This window comes from Tremella mesenterica, assembly GCF_000271645.1.
Source record: "Tremella mesenterica DSM 1558 unplaced genomic scaffold TREMEscaffold_1, whole genome shotgun sequence".
Classification (NCBI taxonomy): domain Eukaryota; kingdom Fungi; phylum Basidiomycota; class Tremellomycetes; order Tremellales; family Tremellaceae; genus Tremella; species Tremella mesenterica.
This window is the reverse complement of record NW_006711225.1, coordinates 4,205,757-4,222,045: the sequence shown is the minus strand read 5'-3', so window position 1 is coordinate 4,222,045 and position 16,289 is coordinate 4,205,757. Positions and strand designations below refer to the sequence as shown.

The 16,289-nt window shown below is 45.8% G+C and overlaps 5 protein-coding genes across 5 annotated transcripts; 3 read left to right on the top strand and 2 right to left on the bottom strand.

Moving 5' to 3' along the window:
- Positions 1-663: 663 nt before the first annotated feature.
- Positions 664-2,522, bottom strand: TREMEDRAFT_67251 (uncharacterized protein; the record flags this gene model as incomplete). The annotated part of the gene is made up of 7 exons (XM_007001876.1): positions 664-729; positions 880-981; positions 1,132-1,228; positions 1,438-1,618; positions 1,873-1,928; positions 2,154-2,238; positions 2,435-2,522. The coding sequence occupies 7 exons, from the start codon at positions 2,520-2,522 to the stop codon at positions 664-666; spliced, it is 675 nt and encodes a 224-aa protein (XP_007001938.1).
- A 142-nt stretch (positions 2,523-2,664) lies between these two features.
- TREMEDRAFT_25064 (uncharacterized protein) lies at positions 2,665-4,186 on the top strand (the record flags this gene model as incomplete). Its single annotated transcript, XM_007000516.1, has 7 exons — positions 2,665-2,734; positions 2,811-2,875; positions 2,977-3,201; positions 3,253-3,256; positions 3,300-3,529; positions 3,582-3,969; positions 4,017-4,186. The coding sequence occupies 7 exons, from the start codon at positions 2,665-2,667 to the stop codon at positions 4,184-4,186; spliced, it is 1,152 nt and encodes a 383-aa protein (XP_007000578.1).
- A 13-nt stretch (positions 4,187-4,199) lies between these two features.
- On the bottom strand, positions 4,200-5,158 carry TREMEDRAFT_70917 (uncharacterized protein). Its single transcript, XM_007002008.1, has 5 exons — positions 4,983-5,158; positions 4,887-4,909; positions 4,689-4,795; positions 4,489-4,625; positions 4,200-4,443 (listed from the first exon to the last, which is right to left on the bottom strand). The coding sequence occupies exons 1-5, from the start codon at positions 5,076-5,078 to the stop codon at positions 4,390-4,392; spliced, it is 417 nt and encodes a 138-aa protein (XP_007002070.1). The 5' UTR covers positions 5,079-5,158; the 3' UTR covers positions 4,200-4,389.
- Positions 5,159-5,440: 282 nt separating this feature from the next.
- Positions 5,441-12,694, top strand: TREMEDRAFT_42231 (uncharacterized protein). The gene is made up of 12 exons (XM_007000947.1): positions 5,441-5,651; positions 5,707-6,310; positions 6,353-6,470; positions 6,518-10,163; positions 10,257-10,418; positions 10,613-10,731; positions 10,782-10,931; positions 10,988-11,099; positions 11,203-11,474; positions 11,866-11,953; positions 12,000-12,226; positions 12,542-12,694. The coding sequence occupies exons 1-12, from the start codon at positions 5,456-5,458 to the stop codon at positions 12,647-12,649; spliced, it is 5,802 nt and encodes a 1,933-aa protein (XP_007001009.1). The 5' UTR covers positions 5,441-5,455; the 3' UTR covers positions 12,650-12,694.
- A 3,092-nt stretch (positions 12,695-15,786) lies between these two features.
- Positions 15,787-16,159, top strand: TREMEDRAFT_26196 (uncharacterized protein; the record flags this gene model as incomplete). The annotated part of the gene is made up of 2 exons (XM_007000674.1): positions 15,787-16,010; positions 16,135-16,159. Coding segments are annotated over 2 exons (249 nt in total), but the record flags the coding sequence as incomplete, so codon positions are not given.
- Positions 16,160-16,289: the final 130 nt, after the last annotated feature.

The following is a 16,289-nucleotide window of genomic DNA, read 5'->3' as shown; positions in this document are numbered from 1 at the left end:
AGAAGAACCGATAGCGACTTTCGGTGAACAAGGTAGAAACAAACGAAAGATAGGTAATGAACTCGCAAGACGAACGGATGATTTCTTTTCTTCTGGAAGTTTATCGCCTCCTCCTGATATGAATGAGATAGACCACATAAATGGAGATAAAGTGGATGTTGAAGAGGAGGCTAAGACACCAGACGTAGATCATATGCTGGAAATCAAGACACCGAGGAGTACGAAGAAATCTGTTGGTTCACCTTTCACTTCGGCTAAGAAAGGTAAAGGCAAAAGTGTGACGACTACTTCTATAGGTGAAGGTACTAGGACCACTAGAAGTTCTACAAGAGCTAGGAAAAGTATGAGATTATCGTAAAGTGTTGAACCATGTCAAAATCGTAACATACACAAGGTAGAATTGTGATCATGTGGTTTCTTGCTTTATCGTATGAGATATCCATATAGGAGGTTGGAAGTTAAGGTGTGGAAAGTAGTTGTAGAGGTTATTGAATCTCTGGTTTTTTAGGATATCTGGAAGGGGAGAAACGGTCACATGTCATTTGAAAAAATATGCATCAATTTTTGCTCTTTCCATTTCCAAGATCCTTGCTCTTCTATCCTGACCAATATCAATGTTTTCTACTTCGATGCGAATATGTTTAATCATGCAAATGATAGATATCATACTGATCGGGTGAATCTTAATACAGATAATAACTCTCTTCCAGCTCTACGTCGAAGGACGATCTATTTTGTCAGTCGTGACGATGCTTACTCATACTTCATTTTCATCCAACCTTCACTGTCCATAGACCACAATACACGAACACTCATCAGGATGGAATGACAATTCATGTGGAGTGTCAGAATGATAATCAAAGATTGCAAAATACTAACTCTAGATTCGAATCCTTTTTCCTTCATACGTCTGATGATAGCAGGAGGATCATTAGGTTCGACAGCTACTAGATAAAAAATTCCTAATGGAGAGAGGATTTCCTGATATTTAGCTATATGATCTTAGCATACTTTTACAGCTAACCAGATTAAAGTCTGGTGATAACGATTTTAGTCTATTGATCCCAGTGTAACCAATGATGTCTGATCTTTGAGAAGGGTAGTTCAAAAGAACGATATGAGACAATTCACATCGAGAGAAGAGAGGATGATATCGGTTATTTCCATTCCTGCTTTTCCTCCTGCCCAAGATCCACCGATATCTTTTTCTATTTGAGTATTCTGAAGTCTGACATGAGCTTTTTCCTCTTCAAGGTAATCAATCATCGTATTCTCTCCTTCTCCAGTACATCTACCCTGGACCAACAGATTGCTTCCTATTCCAGGATACCTCTTGAACTTTCGAGACGATGAACGGAGACGGGACCAAGTTGAAGTGTGTGGTAGGAGGGGGAAGTGGGAATGGGGGAAGGGCAAGAATGGGAGTATGACACTCACTCGTCGAGATCCGTAGGGACATAAGGAGGGTTAAAAATTAATAAGTCGACTTGATCACATATACGATCTCTCAAAGGGTATAACAAAGAACAGAGGATAGGATCAGATGGTACAGAGTTGGTTTTAGCCGTACGGATCGTTGTTGAACATGCATAAAGGTTTATGTCGGTCGATAAAACGTCTGATAGTCAGTCGAGATGTTCAATAACCTATCAATCCATTGTTTCCGTTACAACACGAAAAGTGGATTTGTTGGTAAGACATTTCACTTGGGAAGTGATCCGGATTTCGATTGATGTTCAATTGTGGTCAAACTGACGAACGAGGTTGAGATAGAGGGTATTGATTCTCGTCTTTTGTGTGATACCTCAGATTGGGGGTACGGAATGTTGGAAGAAGAAAATTTGAGAGAGGAAGGGAAGAGATAGAACTCACATGTGGAAAGTCCTAGGAGATGATATAGAAAAGTCGAGACAATTCCAGAGCCTGAACTTGTAGGTCAGCTCGACTCACATCTATGTCACATGACAACCTGGAAAGATATGGACAATCGACAGAGAATGGATAAGGCACAAGTCCCGTCCCCGAGAGTTAACAGCTCCAGCACGAATGATAGAAACCACGGGGGCATGTCGACAGTGGATAAAAATTGAGAGCTCTCTGAATGGACAGACATCAAGGAGAGTCGGAAAGTCGGAAAGTCGGTGAACACTCACCCTATTTCCCCACATAATGTCGGGTTTCGTTCTCGGATAAACGTAGCATCAGCCTCGAGAGCGTCAAGGAGAATGAATGTGTCTTCTGATATGTCAGTACAAGTCCAGTAATGATATCCATCAGTAGTTATCATCATCATCAGTAGTAGTAGTAGTAGTAGTAGTAGTAGTCTGGGTCAGGGAACAGAAACGTCCACTCAACATGGAAGGTCGAATGAATAATGCCGATAGGGTCGACAGGGAGAAGGAAGATGGATGATGGAGAACTTGAGATCACTCACCTGCAGGTTCATATACATGTTCATAGTCTTCTTCTGTTAGATGGCTGATGATAGGAGTGGGTATACTCTCTTTTGAAGAAAGACTCATGACATGATGTGAAAGAGAAATAAGAAGAAAGATTTCACACGTTACATCCAGATTTTCTTTCTCCTCCTTAACCTCTACTTACTAACAAAACTTCAAGGACAAGTCACTCTTAACTCGTCTTGTAAGGAATGGAATATACATCATGAAATCACACAGCTTTCGACCTCCATCTCAATCTTTGTTATCAACAAAAGGTAGAGTGACAAGTCTAGGTGGGTTTTATTTCACACTTCTCAAATTAACCTCCAAGCTGCCGACAGGCCGACAGAAGCTATGACTAACACGAAGGAATGTTTATCATTGATCATTTCCGACTTTCTCAGGATGACGGAATACCAACGGACAAACCTGCAGTTCGCCCCTCTATTCTTCTATATGTTTTAGACTGATGTAAGATTGGAGGAGGGGGAACTTATGGTATGTACTAATCCTTCTCACTCGTCTTTGCTGGAAGTCACTTCAAATGATGGGTTTATCTGCTCACTTTAGGATAGCTATGATAGCGGCTAGAATGTTCTTACCTCCAACTCACGTTGGTCTCATCGTTGATAAAGGATACGACTTCCCTTCAGAGTTCGAAATTCAGTTACGAGCTTATGGCGAGATGGCCTGGCTTCGTGCTAGAGATGGACCTACCACAAGGGCGTTGAACATTTATTCTGGGGATAAGATAGGGCCAGTCTGACTTTCCTATATTCATTCTTCCACTTCGTACTGTTGTGAGATCGAGTCGAGTGGAGAGGGCTCATAAAGTATGTTGGGACTGATATTTTAGAGACGGTCATCAAACTTTCAAATACTTATCACCTCAACTTCATCTCACTCCTAAAGATCTCATCCTACCTCCTTCCCCTTTCGCTCAACCTCATTTACCAGAGTATATCCACGTGGTCTCTGGAACACTCCGAGCAAAGGCCATCGTAGAGGAGATGTCATCGATTCGTAGGGAGGGTATAAATGGGATAGGTAAGGATTGGAAAGCTAAGATCGTTTGGGAACCTCTTGGCGTGAGTCTTATGAATCGTCTTCCACGGAAGTGGAAATTGATGGATGTTACAGTTCTCTTGTGTTCCCTCGGAATTGGAGAATTTCAGGACTATCGCCCCTCATCTCGATATGATCTCCCCTAACCTGATCGAAGCTCGGTCAATCCTTGCGTTACCTTTCGGCAATACGTCTACCGTGACAGAAGAGAAGAGAGATGTCGAGAATGTCACTCGCCAACTTCGTGATGCTTTAGCAGACGAGATGGGGTGCTCCCCGAAGGTCATCGTCCGAGCTGGGAAGTTAGGGGCTTACACCATTTCCGATGATTGGGAAGGATGGACACCAGCTTTTTGGAGAGAAGACGAACAGGGTCAGATCGCGGATACCACGGGAGGAGGGAATGCGTATCTAGGAGGGCTATGTGCGGGGTTGTTATTGAGCGATGGAGATTTGCAAGCTGGTGAGTGGCAGATCTCAGAGAGGATACACTGATCAATTAATCAACAGCTGGTATTTACGCAGCCGTGGGAGCTTCGTTTGCTATTCAACAGCGAGGATCACCTCATCTGGTCATAATTGACGAAAGGGAGACTTGGAATGGGACGGATCCATGGATACGTGTGAGAGGATTAGTTCAACGTGTGTCAGATGAAGCCTCAAACTTCACTCCAATATAATGTCATGAGACCTGTAGGACGAATAAGATACGAGAGATTAGCATGACGAATACGGCACGCTCCGTTCACACAACTTAACAAGATGACCATTTAAGGGAATCACAAATAAAGGTGGGTATCTCTTGCTCCATACCCCGAATAACCACTGATCTCTTTCACCATACTACATCCATACCTCTTACTTCTCCGCGCTCTACCTCCATCTAAGCAGTCTTTACGGCCGCTTTCACCGGAGCGGAGGGCTTCGTTACCAATGCCTGAAACATCAGCGATATGGTGAAGGAAGAGTTGAAGAAACTCACTTTGTGGATATACGGCATGACACCACCACCGGCGATAGTAGCTCTGATCAAAAGATCCAACTCTTCGTCTCCCCTAATGGCGAGTTGTAAATGACGAGGAGTGATACGTTTGACTCGTAGATCTTTGGCTGCGTTACCTGATGTGTCAATCGAGCTGACATCGTGTAGGGGAAACATAAGTGCATGGAAAGACGACTCGCCTGCAAGTTCGAGAACTTCTGCAGTCAGGTACTCCATAATGGCAGCGACGTAAACCGCCGCTTTAGCTCCTACACGGACGTGGTTTGCATTCTTGTTTCTCAAAAACCTGTGAAACATCAGTTCCCTCCCTTCTTATGTCCCCATCTCTTATATGTACATGCTCGATGAGTTGACCTAAAGAATGAGTAGGGTCTCACCGGTGCACACGACCGACAGGGAACTGTTTATCAATCAGCTCTAACCTTGTGGGAGTAACGATTGAGAGATTCAATGGAATGTCACTCGTAACACACCTGTAAACCAGCCTTTGACGATCGAGTAGTGAGGACTTTGGTCTCTGCTGAAGTCTTGGATTTCCCACCTTTTCCACCTACGGTTTTGGCCGACATGACGTTGAAGCGAGAGTGAGAGATGTTATAGATTGAAGGTATAAGTTGCAGCCACAAGAACGAAAGAGTGAGAAAGAGACGGAGGAGTAGTGAAAAAGGAGTGACGACCGACCACTTTGTCTGTTTGTGGAAAACGCGTCAGACCGGAAATTCTGATAAGGGTGGCGCGTTTTTGTAAAAACATAATGCCACGTCATTCACCCACTTCCTAACCTCTCACAAGTTCATCGTGAATGTTGAAATGTTGAACGCTGGGTGATGGTCATGGGTCAGGTGAACATCATTCAAAGACAGTAACGATTTCACGAACACAAAAGAAGAGTCTGGCGGGGTACTCTCAAAATAACATCCAGGAATCGTTCATCAACCCACTCAAAATGTCCCTTCCTCTCGTCAATTGGGATCACGCCCTTTTCACCGACTTGCAACATCTCTTGAGTCGAGTTTTGTCCTCCCCAAGTACATCAGTCATAAGACAGCTTTACTCAAAATTGGAACAAGCGCAACCATGGATCCTAGCCCTCACTTCTCTCCCACCTCCGAGCGAAGAAGCCAAGCAAGCTGTAGAAAAGAGTATGTTCACTTCAACATTCTGATGTTATGATAAATGTTCAACTGAATCATGTAGATCCTCTCACTCTCCCAAGTGGATCAATAAACATATCTGGTGACCTGCTTAATATCACAAACTCCATTTCTTCCGGTCTCTCCATATCTCAACTTCTCGCTGCCGTCTTGACCGTTCAAGCAGAAACACTCCGTTCTACCTACCCCGCTCGCTCATCAGCTGAGGTTGCTGTATTCGCCCTCCATGCCTGGCTCGCAGATATGCTCAACTTCCTCCGAGAACTCTTACGTCTCACTATATCTCCCTCTGCCGAAACGACAGCACCGTTCGATACTCTCCGTGAATGGGTCGAAGGCATTCTCACCATCAAAACGTCTTTAGGGCCAGGGAGGGGAGATGGAACAATGGTCGATCAAATATTGAGCCAAGTAGACGTCTTACAGGACAAGCTGAATGTTCTGCTCAAAACTCCATCAGGAAATGCTACAGACTACGAAGTCTTGAGTTTTCGAATAGGTGCGATCAGGTCGGAGCAGAATAAACTGGTGGGGTTATTAGGGATCATTGCTGAAAGTGGTCTGTTAGGTAGAGGACATGTCATCAAAGTTCTCAAGTGGTTGAAGAAGGCCGAAAAGGTGGACGGACTGGTTGGATTGGTGTTTTCGTGAGTAAACCTCTTTCTAACGAATCATGACTGAATGAACAGTGCACTATGTGCAGCAGCAAAACCCATGGACACTCTCGACATCAACGACGTGAGATGGGAAGCTACCAATGATTGGTGCAAAGACATCCGCTTTCTCAAATTGGCATCCGGCCTTGCGGTGAGCACTCAAGCTTGACATGGATGGGCTGAGGCTGATGTTGGCAGATTCAAGATACTTGGACGATACCGCCGCTCAAAGAAGCCGTCAAGCTCACATGGGTCATGTTCTATCTCTCCGCTCTACGACACGATCCTGACGTCGCTCAAGTTGGGATAGACCCCCCCGCGGCTGAACACTTTCTCCAAGAAGCCGTCTTTGGCGATGCGTTTCAACTATCGCGACAGATCATTATCGATCTCCGACAACAACGTGGATTGGAAGAACGAGATGAAGCCAAAGAGGTGGCCGAGGACAGTCTAATAAAGATTGCTACCGCTTCTGATCCTACCAATGACGATTTCATCATCGCTCAACATCAACATCTTGTCGATTGTCTTGCTAGCAAAAAGCACTTCCTCAGAAACCTCAGGAACAAAGAAGAAGACGTTTCCATTCGTCGTTCGTCAGCAGCAACGGCTCCTACTGCTGTTTTCCAAGCTTACATGGCTCTCGCTGCTGCCGTATACCGATCTCTGCCACCGGATAGTGCTGAACATCTGTGGTCAAACACGACCTTCACTGGCGCTGTGCTAGACTCTCGATCTGTTCATCCCGGACAAGCATTTTGGGATTTGCTCGTAGCCATCTCGACCGGACCCGCAAGCGCTGCTAAGGCTTATGAGAGGTTGAAAGAGACTCGATGGCAGTTGGCGTCATTGTTCAAGTTTTACTCCCACTATCACGACATCATGCCTCATATCTTTGAGCCTATCAAGACCAATAAACAAACATCTATGGACCCCATGTCAGACCAAGACATTGACAATTGTACCGGATGGACGAGATTGCTGGTGGCCATCGTACGATGGTCAGGACTTGCCAGAGGGGCTCTGCTGCAAGTGAAACCCCACCCTTTACAAATGCTATTCGACTTTCTCAATTGTGATATCCCGACCCATCTCAAAGCAGTTGTCCTTGAAGCAGCTACTGCTTTCTGTAGACGGACGGGAGATAGTGCCGATGATGAAGTCATTAGTCGAGCTGTTGAAGCCTACGAACGTATCAGTTTTGTCGATCCCAACCTTGACGTCAGGCAGATGGAAGGTTCAAGAATACCAGCTCCCATCGGCTGGATAGCTAAAATGGAATATTCCGAAGTGGACGCTACGACTTATCCCCTCACACGTGCATATCTCGGATTCTTGACTGCCCTCCTTCCAAACCCTCCCGTAGAAACCGAATTCTCACGATCAATCACTCCTCGACTGGCAAATTCACTTCGACGTGGAACTTTCTATGTTTTGGAACGAGTGTTATTGATGCCTCAAGCTAGAAGATATGCAAGAGACGATGAACGCTGGGAGTTGCTGGATTCTGTCTTTGGTTTCATGGAAAAGGCTTTACAAGCGTTTGATATGACTGAGCTTCTTACTCAAGCAAGTAGTCGAGCTATAAGCCAAATTGCCACTTCTCTCTCTGAAGAGCCAGGCTTTACCGTCCTCCTCCGTATCCTCAGTCAACCAGAGATATTTGCCATGCTCGTCGGAGTCATCGACACACTCTCTCAGCAATCTCAATCAAGACGTACTCAATCAACAAAAGTTCTCTTACGAGTGTTACGCATCCTGTATCGCGTTCTGGATATCCAGCTGGTCTTTTCCGATGTGCTCCTCCTCACCCTCTCCGACCCTTCCCGTATATCTGCCACCTCCTTCCGCCGACCGATAGGTTTACAAAGTCTTGATCATCATTTGCTCAATCATCTGTCAACGATTAACGCCATTGCTCTCCTAGTAGGAGATGACGACCTTTATGTTTCTTACATGGCCACGCGGATCATTTCGTCTTTGGCTCAATCACCGATCTTCAGCAAACGGGATGTGTTCAGAAGCGAATACTCTGCTTCCCTCAACCGTCTGGCCGGTATATTGGACGCGTCTGATGACTCTATTCGTATCGCTCAAGGATTCTGCAAACGTCTACAAGGTGAGGGCGAGGATGTAACCCCTGAAGAAATTACAGATATCGACCGCCGAATATTGCGAGGTGAAGATACCCCAGATGATCTGAATGATCTACCATTGTTGATTCGTTCGGCCATATTGGACCTTCTCGTGGATGGTACAATCATCGATTTCGCCGGTCCCAACATTTCACACTTCCTCCTCGGTTTCGAGCTCCGTGCCAAAGAAATCCACCTTCAGGACCCCTCAGATCCTGATGCCAGACTATCATGTTTGAACATCATCCTTGATCAGCTGACCGAGGGTACCGATATGGAATCATCCGCCGTCGCACTCATTCAGACTCATCCAATACTCGCGGCCAAATCTGCACGTCTTCTGTATCAACTCTTTTCCCACCCTACTACCAGTCGCTCCTCCATGTCATTTGCCATGTCCACCGCGGCCTATGCCAGTCGACAATTAGCGACAATACCCCTGGATTGTCCTGTTAATACCACCGAAAACGCTGTTGGCTCAGGAGTAGCTGTCACTGGTCAATCAGAAATACCCACCACCGCCGACACTCTCGTGGTCTTTCTTGAGTACCAACGATGGATCTTGTCCTGTGTAGCCTTGGAGACCTTTTCATTTGACGGTGCAGGACCGTCATCTACCACAGTTGCCCGTGCCCTCTTTCGAGGTTTGGCAACAGATGCGGAAGAAGATTTAGTGGATGAAGAAGCCCGACCGCCCCTTATCATCTCTCTCCTTGAATCTATCGATATGACTTTCCGAGAAACCGTTCCCGAGAACATTGCCTCAGCTCGTGATCTGACATTTTATAAAGAATTCGACTTTGATCGTTTCAAACGCCCTGACGCCGAGTGGTTCGACATCCCTTCTCTCAAACGCGAGCTCTACGCGTTTAGAAGACATTTCGAACGTACCGGTACCCTGACTGCTGGTCCTCAATCTCAAGCCATGGGAGAAGAAGCTGAATATATCTTAGCCACCTTATCTCGGAAAAATCGCGAAACGGACATTGCCCTGGCCAAAGGAGAGTTGTTAACGGCATGGAACGAGACTCTCAAAGTGTCTCTTGCTATGTTGTTCCACCATGTCAGTGACGAACAACAGGATGTCGTCCTTTTCACTCTGCTTGACGTTCTACTTAGTCGTTTGACCACCGCTCAAGCACCCGGAATCGTCGATATCCTATGCGAATCAGTTTTAGTGGTTATGTCTACCGTCGTCCGACTATTGGGAGAAATGGAAGGTATAAATCTTCCCGTTGATCAACTCTCGGCAGTTCTGTTGGGAATTATAGAAGCTGTCACCCATCCTGGTTTCTCAGAACATGCCAGAGGAAACCTATACGCTTCAATAGGTCAATACCTTCAACTCCTCCCTCTTGCCTCATCTACCCCAGTGGATGATGATGGAGCTTCTATCGCCCCATCGGTTCTTTCCAATTTCAGTAAAGAAACGACAATCCCACCATCCGCATTACAAAGAGCTACCATGACTGTACTGGGAACGAAAAAAGATAGATTCATTCCGATTTTGTGCAGGGACGCAATGGACGATAGAGATGTATGGAAGACGGAATGTTTCTCTTTACTCGCTGGTATAGTCTCGGCTTGTCAGACGGCGAGAGATCGTCATGTTTTGTCTCCTCTCACTTCAGGAGGTTATCTGTCGTTGTTTGTGAGAAGTATCAAAGATAGGGAGATGGCTTTGATAGATTGTCTCGGACCGGATCCAAGTGAGTATATGATCCTTCCTCTATCATAGCTTGTAGTACACGAACCACGCGCACACACACATACACAAAGAGAGAGAGAGAGCTGACTAAAAGGCGATTTCCACGCTTACTGGGTGTTCGAAGCGAAGACTGCCTTCTTGATGACTGTCGCGGGGAGTAGAAAAGGAGCAGAAGAGTTGTTGGACGCAGGCATCTTTGAGGTTTTTGCGACCTGTGGATTTATAGCTGTACAACCTATAGCGGATGATTCAATGGGTGAGTAAATGTCATTCTTCCCTCTTACCCCTATATCATCCAGACATTGCAGCCCCTCCTGATCAACCCAATGAGTTCTCTCACTTGCGTTACTACTCTCTTCTCTCTATCCCCTACAAAGATTCTGCCTGTCTTGAGATACTCTTTCCCTGCTGTCGAAACCGCCAAGTCAAAGTCATCTTGCTAAATCTTAGCCGACGCCTCAGCCACAGAGACGATACTCCGACAACATCGAGTTCTCATCCTATCCCTTCAACTCCTCGCGCGTACTTTGTCAAGTCTGGCAAAGCCACAACGATCCGGTGCGGGTCATGTAAGTTCAACTTCCCCTCATTTGGGTATGTCACAATGACTAATGCACAGGCAATAAGCTTCCTCAATGCTCATCGAGAATCCATCCTTCTCCTATTCAGGGAAAACCAACAATACATTACTGCGACCGGTATAGAAGAATGTCGATTGTTAGTAGCGTTGATCAATATGGTAATTCATAAAGTCCCAGAGGACGACTTGGTGTGTCTTATTCCTTCTCCATTCTCCATTTTTAATTGACTGTGACTGATCGCCAGCGATCACCATCAGGGTTTGGTGCTTTACATCTATCAGTGTTATCGGTAGCCGCGCGATTCTTCGATCGACAAGCTTGGTTTGATAATTTATTAGATGGATCGGAAACACAAGGTGAGCCACGTTTCTCATATCAAAACTGAAATGGAAATGGAAATAAGGACAGGAGAACATTCAATAGTAGTTATGTAAACGCAGAGTTGAGCTTACAAAACAGTCGAAAATCAAATTCTCAGTCTCAACCAAGTTCTCTTATCTTATCTCTGCGCCACTACAAAAGGTTTAAGAGGAGGTACAGGACATCCGGTGTTAGTCACTGGAGTCGCTCGTTCTGGAGGTAACGCGACAAAATATATTTCTACAGCTCCAAGTTTACCCATGGTAGTGGAGTTGCTTGGGGAGTTGGCGGAAGGTGTGCAAGAGAATAGTACGGATTATGAGAGTTTAGTGGAGAGATTACAGGAAGGATTGGGGGAAGATGATTATGATGTTGGTTTTTTTTCTTCTTCTCTCTTGTCTTCATAACCTCGGTCATAATTTTCATTACTTGATTACTTCCTTAACTCTTCCACGACACTCATCCACTTCTTTACTCTTCTCACGACGCTCGACAGCTGCCTTACCCTTCTTACAAAATTCGTCCACTTCCTTACTCTTCTTACGTTACTCGTTTGCTTTCTTACTCTTCCTACAACATTCGTCCACTTCCTTACTCTTCTTACGACACTCGTTTGCTTTGTTACTCTTCTTCGTCCACTTGAAGTCTCAAATACATGTCAGAGGGTTCCACTAGAAAACACTCCGGTGTCTCCTCTTAAAATCAGATTTGAACACCATTGACTTTGATGGCATTTCGAAATACTGCATGCTGACTATTTAGAAACTACAAACACTCGATATCTCTCCAGACGAAGCCACATTTGAGAACATCTCCGCCGCCTTTGCCTCTCGTTCTCATCTCTACTTTAGTCAGTCATCTGGCCTTTTTCATAAGACATACGCTGATCAGGTCAGATTCCATCGAATCTCTTCTTTTACTAGTCTGGCGACATCTTCTCTACTACGCAAACGACGCCCGAGGCGCGCCGGAACAAGTCAGACCGGATAATTTATCGTTGAGTCTTGGTAGTTTTGCTGGTCAGATGAACTCGTCGGTTGGAGGTGCAGCGACGGGTAGGGTATTGGAACGTGTAGCTGGGACATTAAGGGGGACCTTGGAGAGGTTGGATTATGTTGAGGTGGTGAGTTGTCTTGTTTTACTTGCTCTAATCGGTTTTGTCTGTTCCTCACTGTCCTCCTGCCCATTCTGTTTTTGATCTCGTGTCATGTGTGCTTATCTTCCCATTGGCACCTCCACTCTCGTCCCTTCACATATCGACTTTGAGGGTTATTATCAGCCGGGTCCCAATACGACTCAAGTGCAAGCCTCTCTCTAGACTTTACAGTCTTCTTCGGCAGTTGGTGCGGATCAGATTCGTCAGGTAGATGGTAAAACGACCCCGGGTTATCCCCGTTCTCAGAAGAAGGAACGCGCTCCAGTCTCGGCTGACACGCAGCATTCTGATTTAGTACGAGGTAAAACCGGTCGAGGCGACGCATACTTTGGCATGTTGGTTAGGAGATTGAGAGAGTTGACAGCGGGTTTATTGGGTGAAGAGGCGTAAGTATACTCGTAGCTAGGCTATTCATCTCTGCATACTTTCTACCCGCATTTCTATCACTTATTGCATCATCTAGGGAAATCAAGCCATGTGGCCGAGGGTAAAGAAGACTAACGGATGTCTGTGCACTGTGCCTTTTCCCCTTTAGTCTCTGGTCATTTGGCGTTTTTGACGCGTGACCCGGTCTAAGTCCGTATGTGTGTGCTCTAAGCCTGAAGCCGGAAGCTGCGATCGCTGCGAAGTGCTTGACATGGGGAAGGAGGGAAGAGGGGCAAAGGGAAGAGAGTCACCGGAGAAATTCCCCGCGTGAGTTGTGCGTCATGAACGGACACTGTGTCCGTCCATTGGTACGAATAGCTCTCTCTCCCTGATTCCCCTCGTCCCTCATCCCACGGTTGACTTTGACACTGTATAAAGAATGGGAAGTGGAGGAGAGAAAGAAAAAAGACGTAGCCAATGGGCGGGCGCGGGAGGCGTCAATTAGTCCCGAGTGTATTTTCTTCACCTAACGGACAGAGCCGAACGAGACCGCAGGTACCGTCGGTCCCTCATTTTGAGCCCAAACAAAAGTTCGGAGAAAAAGGAGATGACAGAAAAGAAAGAAACAGAGAGTGAGAAAGAAAAGACTTCGGAAGTAGAAATCCGGAAATCAGTAAAACACCCACCCTTTTTCTACACCCTTTCCACAACCCTTAAACCACATCATCAGCCCCTGATCAGATTAGAGTAACAAGATTCCACGACTAGCTTTCGTTCTTTCGTCGTAGAGAGACGACAAGAAAGTGGTGAGATAGATATAGTAGAAGTTGTTAGAGGAGCTGTTATCTTGGTGATATCTGACCATCTGAAAAAAGAACATTGGAGAATTGGAGTTTAAGAGGCTTGTGGATTTTGGATTTTGGATTGTTGGTATTGAGAAATTGGGATACGTCAAAGAAAAAGTGTGAGTTATTTTGTTCAATTTCGAATCGTTCGTCATTCCTTTGAACCCCTTGGTGCGTGTGACATGGATGGGATGGTCTCTGAATATGTGAAGTGAAAATTCTGGAGGATGAAAAGGTTAAGAAGATTGAAGGTTATGAACCCACACAATCCATCAAATATCCCAGGGTATAGGAAAACCCTAGATACGATAATAAATCCCTGCACAGACGATCTTTTTAAAACGTATCATCTCATCCCTTATTTCTTCATCATCTTGGATACACATAATCTCATCTCCTTTCAAGTCTAGACCGTTAGATGTGAAACGTGAACCATTTGACCGGATCAAAACTTTTTTTGTCTTGTCTTCGGGTGTCGCCTTTTTCTTTTGATCCATGATCGTCCATCTTTTCCCGGTACGGTATACAAATACATACATGTCGCGTCGTCAACAATTCTCCCACATTCTCTCTTTCATGCATCGGGTTTTGACATGGTAGTGGGGATGAAATGGGGCGTAAAGGGCGTGTTGGAAGGGTGACAACATGATTGATGAGAGTTGTATAGCTATAGCGGGAACAAGTCCAAAAGAAAACTCATGGTGGGGCGGGTTGATCGCCGAATCCGTTCTCATTCATCGTTTAGTCAGAAAAAGAGTGACTGACTCATCCCTCCCTCGTGTTTACCCTTTTATGATCCTACATGACGTGGGGGCGTATAAGGATGATAGGGGCGTAATAAAGAAGAAGAGATGGAGGTACGAAAAAAAGATGTCATACCTACTGTCTCATCTCAGAACGCTTAGAGGAAATGGACGGAAAAGAAATCAAAAAGCTGACGATACTCCCTTTGACACGCCATTCGACTACCTTTAACCTTGTCATAACATGATCATTCTCTCCCCCTCTCTATCACTATCCGTTCACTTCGGATATCTACTCATTTCCTCGCCGTCGTCAATTCTCACACTTGTTACGCCCTCACCTCACCTTGCCCACTTCCCTCTCACGGTCAATCTTTCCCTTCCTTCGTCGGGTCTTCGGTTTCTTACGAACCCCCTCCCCCTCCCCCAATCACTCGAACCAAACCCCCTTTGAATAAATTTGGATCCGACATTATTGTTCATCTTTTCAACCAACCGACTATTCCGTGTCCGTCTCTAACACGATGTCTGATCGCATGCTCCCCTTGCCTCTACACCCCAAATTCAAATTCAAAACTCATTCCCCAACCCCGGACCCCCAACCACCCATATGCCATCAAAACACGACGAACACGTATCTAACCATTCATACCACCACTTACTCTTCAACTCTCACCCTCTCTCTCCGTCGTGCCTCTTGATGCGCCCTTTACACTCGCACCACCTTGCTACCTTCCCCATCCACATCTTGCACTCTCCGTTGTCCAAATCTTCCCGACCGACACGTTGTCACGCTCTTCGGCCTTTCCGGCGCTCGGTTCTCTTTCTGCACTTTCGGTATCACTTTACCCCTTCCCAGCATCATTGCCCGAATAATACAAAAATCCAAAAATTATATTTCACTGGTACCAATCCATTCATACCCGTCATTTCTCATCAAAAAATTTACATTCCACCCTATACCGGTTCATCACTTACCCTCTATCATTACCCTTATTACTTATTCCCTATCATCTCACTTCTCACCTTTCATAACTTTAAAAATCGATCCCGTTCCTTTATCTACTACACCTGTCTCATCCTCCCCTTCCCTCGGACCTCTCATTGACGGTGTCAACGTATGTTACCCTGGTTGTATCATCGAAAATCCAGCAATCCTTACATGATCTCCGGCCACCTCGGTCAAATCCTTTCAACAGGCTAGCAACCTCAAATACGAGCATTTTCTTTTGGGCCACCGTTAAAATTTCGACTCCTTCACGCACAGTCATAGTTCATACTTTTGGGACTCTCTCTTCACTTTCACATCTCTTTTTCCCCTTCACATTTTCGTTCCTCGCTCACGTCATACGGCATTTTCACCCTCTTTCTAAATTTTGAGCCATTTTTTTCACCCTCTCAATTTCACTCTATGCAAATGTCCTCACATACTTCCCCTCACCAACGCCCGACGATGACAATCGTCAACCCCTATGCTACCCCTACCTCTCACCTCCACAGCTCGGCGCCCAACACCTCAACACCTGTATCTTTCCCTGATTCCGCCAATACCTCTCAGTCTTCTTCCATGGACATGCCACCAATCGGTTCTTCCGCCTCCACAAAGGGAAAAAACGGAGCTACCGGTCCTGCAGAGGGAAAGGCAAAACCTCATATCTGTGATATATGTCAAAGAGCTTTTACAACCGGAGGACATTTGCAAAGACACCATCGGATACACACGGGAGTGAAAGCTTTCCAATGTCCTTATCCAGGTTGTGAGACTCGGACCAGTAGGCAGGATAACTTGCAACAACAGTGAGTGTTCGTGTTCACCTCTTCCCCACTTTGGCCTTGATCTCTCATTTTGGGGTCGATTCGTCATACCCCCACTTTCGTACTCCTCCTTTTCCTGTTCCCCGAGTCGCGCTGACGAGAACAGTTATCGGACCCACCTTTCCCCCACCCTTAGACGAGGATCCGGTTCAGCAGCACGAGCCGCCGTAGCTCAAGCTATGGAAGCTGCAGGATTGAAATCTTCTTCAACTCGAGCTCCTCGAAAATCAAAAGGTTCGACAGGCGGAACACCATCTCACC

What these genes read in the sequence shown, in the direction of transcription:
- TREMEDRAFT_70917 (XM_007002008.1), bottom strand. Translation starts at nt 5,078, where the DNA reads ATGTCGGCCAAAACCGTAGGTGGAAAAGGTGGGAAATCCAAGACTTCA. An exon ending in AGAAGTTCTCGAACTTGCAG is followed by an intron (nt 4,626 to 4,688) that starts GCGAGTCGTCTT and finishes TTGACACATCAG; the next exon opens with GTAACGCAGCCAAAGATCTA. An exon ending in TCATGCCGTATATCCACAAA is followed by an intron (nt 4,444 to 4,488) that starts GTGAGTTTCTTC and finishes CTGATGTTTCAG; the next exon opens with GCATTGGTAACGAAGCCCTC.
- TREMEDRAFT_42231 (XM_007000947.1), top strand. Translation starts at nt 5,456, where the DNA reads ATGTCCCTTCCTCTCGTCAATTGGGATCACGCCCTTTTCACCGACTTG. An exon ending in CAAGCAAGCTGTAGAAAAGA is followed by an intron (nt 5,652 to 5,706) that starts GTATGTTCACTT and finishes TGAATCATGTAG; the next exon opens with ATCCTCTCACTCTCCCAAGT. An exon ending in TGGGGGAAGATGATTATGAT is followed by an intron (nt 11,475 to 11,865) that starts GTTGGTTTTTTT and finishes CTGACTATTTAG; the next exon opens with AAACTACAAACACTCGATAT.